Source organism: Adiantum capillus-veneris, chromosome 16, assembly GCF_014529385.1.
Source record: "Adiantum capillus-veneris isolate H3 chromosome 16, ASM1452938v2, whole genome shotgun sequence".
NCBI lineage: Eukaryota > Viridiplantae > Streptophyta > Polypodiopsida > Polypodiales > Pteridaceae > Adiantum > Adiantum capillus-veneris.
The window spans coordinates 137,171,278-137,181,246 of NC_140946.1; the positions used below are offsets into that span (position 1 = coordinate 137,171,278).

Consider the following 9,969-nt stretch of genomic DNA (forward strand, 5'->3'; position numbering starts at 1 on the left):
GTTGAGAAACGTGGCAGAAAAGGCAGATGAAAGCAGAATTGGTACCACATTACGTGGGGCCCGAACCGAATCAGATGAATGAGAGTACAAAAGTTTGTTGCATTTAGGGCAAAGTGAAAGATCAAGAAGCCCTCATTTTCTTTGATGGAGGAGCCAAGACCCACTTCTTTTCACTTGAATGAGTGGCTCGATTTGAGATTACGCCCAATAGGCTGACGCCACAGGCGGAGGTAGTTCTAGGGACACCCGGACAGGATGTTGCCATTACACCGATCATTGGTAAACTTCGTTTGCAATGTCAGGGGTGTTTAGGGCACGAGGACTTCTACATAAATCCCTTGGGAGGTTGTGACGTCCTCTTCGAAATCCCTTGGTACCACAAGAACAACGCCGTGGTTGACTATTGCGCCGAGAACGCGACTTTAACAAATGAAGGGCACAGCCTTTGTACTTGATGAAAAAAAGTTTCTTTACTTCATTTTCTGGAGAGAATTGAATGATGATTGAAGGTCGAATATGTTTTGACCTCGAAGAAAAAAAAAGAACGCCGAGATTTTCTTCGCACTCATGCCGATTGCTTTTCAGAGGGCCCGTCAAGCGAGTTGCTAGCTCGTCTTGAGGATCATTCCATTGATTTGATACCTGGAAGCACACCATCAAATCGGCCACCTTACAGTGTGAGCCAAGCCCAGAGATACACTTTTTGGGACACGTCGTCTCAGCAACACGAGTGCAGATGGACCCGGCCAAGATTGAAACTATACGTGATTGGCCTGATTTGAAGAATGTCCATGAAGTTAGAAGCTTCTTAGGCTTATGTTCTTACTATCGACGATTCATCAGAAAGTTTGCAGAGGTTGCTTGCCCTTTGCATATGTTGATACAGAAAGGAGTCCCTTTCTCGTGGGGATCCACAGAGGTAGCTGCCTTTCAGACATTGAAAGAGAAATTGACTACAGGACCATTTTTTACTTTGCCGGATTTGCAAAAATCATTCGAAGTATATTGTGGTCGTAGTCTGGGTGCGGTCTTAATGCAAGAGACTATGTCATTGAAAGCCGATTATTCTCAAGGCCGGAATCGACAGCACAGATATATAAGAAAGAGCTTTTGGCGGTTATCCATGCTCTTACTCAGTGGCGACACTACCTACTCGGAGCCGATTTTACGGTCTTCACAGATCACCAAAGTTTACGCTACTTCTTGTCACAGAACAGCTATCCGAAAAGCAAATGCGGTGGGCGAACATCTTGTCACAGTTTCACTTCCAGATTGTCCATGTACAGAGACAGAAGAATTTCGTGGTAGATGCTTTGTCTCGAAAGCCATCGGTTCTGGCTATTTCCACGATACATCATAGGAGCTTCGAGGATATGGTCGATCAGTATGCCACAGATACAGATTTTGCAGATATTTTCACTTGGATACGGAATGGGGAAGTAGTAGCGGGATATTCCATTCGAGATGGCTACTTGATGAAGAAAACGATGTTGTGCATTACACAGCCGTTAGGGGAAAAGGTTCTAACAGAATGCCACTGTCCGCGGCATTGCTACCACCTTGAAAGGTGTGGAGAGATACTTCTTTGGCCGAGACTCAAGAAGGACGTGGACGATTTTGTATGCCGTTGCTTGGTATGCCAGAAGGTCAGGATTGACAGGCATAAAGCACAGGGATTGTTACAGCCTTTACCCATACCCACCCGCCCCTGGGAAAATATTTCAATGGATTTCATTTTTGATCTCCCGAGAACACAAAGTGGGCAGGATGGTATCTGGACTGTTATTGACAGATTTAGCAAGCAAGCTCATTTCATTCCAGTGAAGAAAACAGTCAAGCCGGATCACTTAGCGAGACTGTTTGTGGCCCAAATCTTCATATTACATGGCATGCCTGAGACAATTGTCTCTGACAGAGAGCCCAGATTCACGAGTTTGTTTTGGAAGGCTATTTGAAAGAACATTGGCACGCGGTTGCAGTTCTCGTCATCTTTCCACCCGCAGATAGATGGGCAATTTGAGATTACAAATTCAGTCATACTAGATTTGTTGAAGTCTTCTTCATTGGATCAGAAGACTACATGAGAAAAGGTTTTTACCTTTGGTGGAATATGCCTACAATAACATGATCAACTCTTTGATGGGGAAGGCGCCATTTGAGATTCTTGAAGGTGCTACGAAGATTCCACCCTTCCTAAGCACGAAAGATAAGATTTTTGAAGCCGACGAGTACATGCGAGACTTGGACACCACTTTTGCCAAGGTCCGAGAGGCTTTGCAAAAATCTCAAGAAAGACACAAAAAGGCAGCAGATCGACATCGTCGCGATTTGAAATTAAAGGAGAATGATTCGGTGCTCTTACGTTTTGAGAAGACACGCCTAAGAAAGAAAAAGGGAAAGGAGCGGCTTTTTCCAAAGCTTAGCATGAGATACTATGGACCTTTCCAGATTTCCGAAAAGATAAATGATCTCCTTTAGACTGAAGCTGCCCAATACTTGGAGGATTCAAAATGCTTTTCATGTGAGTCTCCTGAAGCCTTTTAAAGGCAATGTGCCCGATGATGGGGAGCCTGATGAGCAACCAGAAGTGGAGGAAAACGAGGAGATAATCATTCCAGAACAGATGTTGGCACATAAAGAAAGAAAGGTAAACGGTAAAATGATAAGGCGGTTCTTGGTTGAATTCAAAAAACTATCCCACATTGGATGCGAAGTGGATGGAGCAGGAGGACCTGGCAGATACTCCTCTGACTGTGAACCTTTACCTTGAAGCATTTGGTTTAGCATAGTCTATTCCAAATAGAACCCCAAACTCAGCTGGGCGGAATTTGGTGCAATGGGTATGCACAAGAGGGGAGTCGCTTTACTCCTTTGTCAACAGATTGCCCCGATTTTTGATACTAAAGTCACTGATGTCTCTTTTGAGTTTCAAGGATACTGTGAGCTGACAATATTCTGTTGTATGACTTTATGAACTGGAATTCCCGATAATAAGATATTGATTTGTTCTTGACTTGTCTAAGTACAAGAATTGATAGACGACATGACTGTAGCATTTCGGTCTAAAAGATCTCGATAGACATGATTGCAATAAGGATTAGTTAATCGGGCATCTATGAGGTCCCGAGTGGATCTAGATGCAATTACTAAATACGTTGGGATTAATCATGGTCTGAGATCCGAATTAATTTTTGAATGTGATTTGTCGTGTGATGTCAAGTGATGTCCTGTGATGTGACTGTGGATTGGTACATGTGCTAGATATGTGTTCCTAGTGCGTCGGTACTAACAGTCAGTGTTTGCTAAGACAGTTTATGGACTCTGTCTGTTTTGCAGACATAATTGAGGGCGATTACGATGCTTTCAAGAGGGGGGTATGTCACAAACCAGTGACGTGGCAGCCCAGACACACTGCTGGCTACAGAATCTCGTAAAACGCGTTGCAAAGCTGACATGGCAGACCCGTGAATTGCGACGCAAAATCCAGCGGAAAAAGCGGATGCTGACGTGGCAAAACGTACGGAAAAGCAGCAGCTGTACGGATTCTCAATTTTGCGCTGGGAAAAAAAGCAAGGAAATCCTACGCAATGTTTGGGAGAAGTTTTTTGAAGCTTTGCTTTATTTTTATGAAGCTTATGACACAAATGCTTTATTTTTAAAAAGATGGCAGCTTTTGGGGCTCTGCTTTTAGCATCCCTTGTAAACATATAAATAAGTGGGCAGGGCTCCCACTCTGCAGAGCATCTGGACGCAAAGTCTGAGAGTGAGAACCCTCCCACTCCCTTGTCCTTTGAACTCATATTAATACAAAAAGAAATACCGAAAGGGGCGCCAGACTTTAGGGCCAATATCTTTAGGCACGGAACTCCGCCAGGCCGTGTCGAATCAATAGTGAACTGTGAACTGTTTTGAAGTGAATCTCTGTTGTGTCGCGGTAGATCTTGACTTGGGAGTGTCCAAGTTTGTTACAGAGCACTCATCACGCTACTTCTCTGCAGCCTCAACGCTACCAGAGAGGGGAGGAGGTGACTCTCTCTCTCTCTCTCTCTCTCTCTCTCTCTCTCTCTCTCTCTCTCTCTCTCTCTCTCTCTCTCTCTCTCTCTCTCTCTCTCTCTCTCTCTCTCTCTCTCTCTCTCTCTCTCTCTCTCTCGCTGCACTTTGCACAGAGGAACATTACAGAGAGAGATTTGAAAGGATACAGTATGCTGGATTTTACTTACAAATCAGCAAATTAAAAAGTAGTCAGTGGATTTTCATCAAAAATCGCACGAAAACCTTCAAACCTTGTATTCTACTACAGTAAAACACAAGGAGTCAATAAAGTTGCTGATTTTAAACAATCCCACCGGTTTAAAACACTGATTTTCATCAAAAATAAGCATTAAATTTCACCTGTACACATACTCATGAGAAGAAAATAATCGCTTAAACAGTTATTTCATCAAAATTTGCATGAAACGGTGATTATCCGACTCTAACCAGCCCGTAGGTGTGCACACGGTCCATTCCGTAACCTGGCTCTGATACCATGAAACGAAGATGAGGAATGGATCTCCCAGCTACACGGACCGCCTACAGACATGCGTTGGACGAACCACCCGACCACAGCCACCATCCGGCAGCTCCCTCGTGCTGGGGCTAACGCACGAGGACGTAGGCGTGCACCTATAAGACCGAGCGTCCCATACCACCCAGTCTCACCTCCTCGAGGTGACCTCGCGCCATAATAACAGGGAATGGCCGTTTTCAGGTCTCCGTTCCCCATTCCCGTTCCGTATTTCAAACGTGAGTACCCGTAACAGGGAATGGCGTTTTATGGCAGTTGTCGTTCAGCATTCCCCGTTCCGATTTCCCGTTCCTTGTAACTATGCCTCGCGCACTCCTAGCCTCATGGGCTAACCACTCGCACTCTGGCAGTGGAGGTCGATAATTGCAAATGAGGCCTTGGCCTCCCTTTTATAATAATGGCCGGCCACACTGGCCATGTTCACACTACTTCCCTCCGGACACTAGACACCCATCTTGACGGCGTCTGGGCTAGATCCCCTCTCTTGTGAGCGGGACATAACAATTCCAAAGGACATATCCATCTTCATCTCCCATTTGGCATTGCTCTCGCCAATCTTCTTGTGTTGAGGCAACATAGGCTAGCTGGTAACCTTCGTAGACATCGGCATTTGCATATCCAGCCATTCGCTCTACGAAGCATCCATCGGTTTGCAGTTTGGTTCACACCATCCGAGTTAAGGCAGCAAAGGTTATTGTTCGCTGGTAACAAACAAGGGCATCGTTAATCCAAGAGGCAATCCATTGTTTGCAAGTAGATGCATCATCACCATCCTTGTGTTTTGGACATTTCCACATCACCCAAGGGAGCCTCTCTCTCAAAAGAAGTTGTGGAGGACATCATCTAGAAGGAGTTTCATGATTCATCTGAGACTATCGTCAATGAGTTCGGTACTCGTACCTCATCTTAAGCAAGAGCGGATGTCACGAGCACATGGCTCTATGTGCCACGTGGACATGCTTCATCGACTTCCAAAGCCAATCTTCCCCTTCTTCCTAGATAGGAATGTCTAGAATCCTAAGAGGATTAGTATCGGCAATTTTGTGAGCCTATTCGCAGGAACTGCATAACCGGACAAGTCCATTAGATAGGTTTTCCAGTTTTGGAACCCTCTTGCATAAATGGTTTGTACACACGTTTTGACACATGTTAGTACACTACGGTGGGCATTTGGCATGATGTGCATGTAGTTCTAGGTTAGAGGAATCCAACGAGCCATTCCCGCATCCATCGGATTCCCGGGTGGGCGGATGTGCGACAGTTTCACCCAAATGGACACCCCCTGGCTCAATTTTATTTTTATGATTTATTTGTTGGGTGATCTGGTGGACATTTGCCCTAGCTCAACCTAAATAAATTCATGAGGCCTATACCTCACCTATAAAGAGAGAAAGAGATCCCTCATTTGACACAAGTTGCAGAAGCAAAAGCAAACGCAGATCAGCCCTAGCACTAGATTGAGGAGGAACCAGCCCTAGCGTTTTCAGCCAGCAGCAGATGCCAGTGTTTTGGCAAACCAGCCCTAGCGTTTTGCATCCTCTCAGCCTAAGCTGCTCTTCCGCAAGCTGATCAGCCTAGCATTAGTAGTTTTCAGCCCTAGCAGCAGATCAGCCACAGAGTTTTCAGATTTCAGCCCTTCTCCTCGTCCGGAAAAGGCTCGGATCAGCCTACGCGTGTGTGCCGGTTGCAATCTGGTACTTCGGCAGCCCATCGAGCCTCCCCTCGACCATTCACTCGTCGGCATGGAGTGCTCCATTGCTGTCCATCATCTCTGTCATCGAGATCTGCCTTTTCAACCTTGCTTTACGTGACAGATCTGCAATGTTTTTCGTCACAGACTGTGTTTTTGCAGCCAGCCTTCAGCCCTTCATTCCTCACATCGAGAGCGCAAATCAGCCCCAAATCTACCCCTTGGTGGCCATGCGCAAACCCACATCGAGAAGGATCCAAAGGTGCATCAAATCAGCCCCAGAGGTGCCTCGTCTTGAGGAGTTACCACGGCAATTGTCATCATTTGAGTCGGTAGAGTCTGCATTAAGGTATTGCATTGTGTGTATGTCACAAACTGCTGAAGTGTCAAGTCACTGAAGAATGGAGCCAACCTTCAGATCCTGGCCGAGGGACCTAAACCCTAAGCGAAGAAGCAAAAGCAGCATAAGAAGTTTTACCAACTTGAAAAGTCTTGCCGAGAGGCCTATTTTTTAAGAGAAGTTCTCGGCAACTTATGGGACCCCGTCCGATGGGGCCCAAGTGACATAAAGGCATTAAAATAAAGAAAGCTGGCAGTGTACGGATTTCCACAACACGCGCTGGCAACTCTTGGGCGCTAGTGTTTTCGAAAACCAGATGCTTTTGAGTTTAAGGTTTTCATGTAACTGCTTTCAATATGTACATGACACCTAATACACGATTTCACACTACTATACACGAGCTGTGAAAACTACAGCACCAACACACCAACCAAGCTTCCTCCAACACAGATTTGCAAAAACCTAAACCTTTGCGTTCCCACACGTGAACGCACTCTCACTCCAAATCAAGAGGCCGAAATGCATGCAAAAAGGAAATTTAGTTGCATAGGCTTTCTTGAACCGCACTATCTCCCACAAAGATCGTTCCAATCAGAGATCGTTGTTGACACCTCCCAAGAATCGCAAGGGTGGCAACACACGAAGGGGAAGAATGAAGAAACCCTAACCCTCAACCGCTTTTTCTTGATTGTCTCCCACAGCTCCCTAGCTACAATCACGCTTTGATATACCATGTAAAGTGATAGAGGAGAGAGCTTGAGCTCTTGCAAGCATGCATCCAAACAACCAAGAGAGCACATGATGGAGATGGACGCTAAAAGTTGTTGCTGCTTCTTCACTACTCAAAAAGATAATAAGGTCTACAAGAACATGAGTAGAAAATACAACATAATAAGAGAGAATGTACAACAGTCAATATGAACGGATAGTAAGTGAGCTGGTAAGATAAGTGGCAATCACTCTCCGACCTCGGTAGGTAGACCAAGACGATGAGTCCAATTGTAGTACCACTAATGATGATCCTTGTGTCCACTACTTCGTGCCAGTGATAAATGTAGGCAAGAAGTCATCCAGTGTACGATGTGAATTGAGCTTGAAATCTCAACGCCCCCCCTCCCTCCTACACTACCCTCTTACAATCATCACTGCCATACGGCCAGCATTTAAAAGAAGTATTTTTTAAAACCTTACTTGGCAGCATTATTGAAAATGCTAGAGGACAAGAGAGGCAGAAGGCCCACTATCTGAAGTCATTTGACCATATTCCGGCCTACTACATTCTTCATATGACGTCAAAAGACAAAAGAGCATCATGTCCAGAAAAGTTAAGGTGCTTACAATGGGAACAGCAACTCGACTCCAACTCCAGCCAGAAATCTACGTATTCGAAATGTAGACTGGACTCCACTCTTCCTTATGGCCATCACAATACCCCGAAAAGTGGAAACTCTGCGTTTATTCTCGGGCACCTCCTGCAGCAAACCACAATGCACAACTTCATTTGGGTCTTTACGCTTCACACTACCTGAATATCTTTCTCAAGGACATGTACTCCTTACAACTTTGAGCTGCACTACATCCCCTGGCTTTAATTGGGGAACTGGGCGTACAGTTTTTGCTTCTGTAACAGCTTCTCTATCTAAAATCTTCAAAGTCCCAAAGAAAGACAAGAATTAAAGATATGTTGTATAAAATACAATAAAAGCAGCACGCAGACGCAAGCCAAACATTCCCTTTCAGAAAACACGTCTATAGAAAGCAAAAAGGCAATAGAGACACAATCATGTACTTGGCGCATTCAACATTATGAAAAAATTTGAAGGAGAATCAAAGGTATACCTGCATAATATGAGCTGCCGTCTTCGTGAGTTTCTTCGTTTTCATGTAAGGGAGGGGATTCGCCAAGGTTTCCCCCATTTCGGTAGCAGTTTGCAGATTGCGTACAGGAATGAGGGATTTCTTGATATCATCTTTGAGGGTCCATGTCTGCAAATGAGCTTCCCCTTGCCTAGAAACCTGTGTTGATGGCAGCAGCCAATGCAATAAAAAATCATGCAAATCCTCCATGTTAGATTACTAAAGAAGCACATTGATGATTCGAAAGTAAACTGTTCACAACCCAAAAGCAATCAAAAAGCGCTGGCAGAAAGAGCACAACTTAAAAGCAATATTTTCTGGATTTCAGAAGAATTTACTTCTTAAGCGATGCAAAAACTGACACCGAGGAGGCGCTACAGAATACGCTTCAAACAACATCAAAGCCCGCAGCATAGTAGATAAGTACCTTGGACAAGAGCGGTGTGAGCCGGGTTCTGAGCCTCTGCATCACGAAAAATGAATGCTCAAGCTTGCAAGCACTGCGCCAGTTTGGGCAGACCCACTTTCATGAAACTGCTTTTCCTCCCAACATACATATTACACGCTGCAAATTTCCACTAGGGAGCAAGCAAGTAGGGCCAATGACTGCAAGTTTTCATATGGAAATGGTTTTCCTTGACGAGAAAATGACAAATATTTATGCAGAATAGAAAGATGGAGTACAGGGCACACACATTTCAATGATGTTTTTTGATAGTTTTATGCATTTAAGTTGGCTATCATTTGTGATTCCACACATGTATCTATCTCAAACAAGGTGAAGTATTCACAGGGCCTTCAAAAGGTCAAAAGGTGACTATTGAGGGGTCATGAGAGTTAAAAATATGTTTTAAAAAGGTAAAAGCTCACAATGATATCCGCCAAAAAGATATATATATATATATATATAGAGAGAGAGAGAGAGAGGGTATCACTTAAGAGAAATCTTTTATTTAGTCTTTAATGTAAAGTTGTGGAATTTAGTTCACTTCTTAAGAAGTGTTCGAAAAAAATCGAGGTTTAGTGTAATTTTTAACCAGCTAGATTTGTAAAATCTTGGTTAGATTATGAGATGGCCTTGACAAACACCTGTAGATATTTACAAGTTTTAATGTAAAAACCGACAAATCTTTAATATTTTGACATAAAAACAAGCAAACTTTCAAGTCCGCCCTTGATTTGTTTGGTTAGGAAAAATGCTTTTGGCAAGTCTTGTCCTTAAGTTTAAAATGATTTGTGGTTTTTTTTTTTAAACAAAAGTTTTAAAAAACTATTATGTTCAAACTTCAAGTCATTTGTTACACCAAAAAATATTTTAGTGCTTTTTCATAAGAAAATGTAATTTTAATAAACATAAAAGATAATAAAACAAATTAATGAAATAAGTCTTTATGAAATCTTTATGTCAAAGGGCTCTTTATCAAGACTTTACATCATGGGATCAAACTCTTAGGAATACTTTAGAAAATAGCATTTAATAGACCATGATTCTTTTTCATTCACAAAACTTTTGAG

At 43.5% G+C, this 9,969-nt stretch overlaps 1 protein-coding gene across 1 annotated transcript in view; it reads right to left on the minus strand.

The window, feature by feature from the left end:
• Window positions 1-9,122, minus strand: part of LOC147439934 (large ribosomal subunit protein bL19cy-like) — a 65,530-nt gene extending 56,408 nt beyond the window's left edge. Inside the window, exons 1-4 of the mRNA XM_086484430.1 lie at window positions 8,882-9,122; window positions 8,437-8,613; window positions 8,157-8,243; window positions 7,936-8,069 (exon numbers count right to left, since the gene is read on the minus strand). Coding sequence (XP_086340556.1) covers window positions 7,936-8,069; window positions 8,157-8,243; window positions 8,437-8,613; window positions 8,882-8,923 — 440 coding nt within the window. The 5' untranslated portion in view covers window positions 8,924-9,122. The remainder of the gene's footprint in view (window positions 1-7,935; window positions 8,070-8,156; window positions 8,244-8,436; window positions 8,614-8,881) is intronic.
• Between the last annotated feature and the right edge of the window lie 847 nt (window positions 9,123-9,969).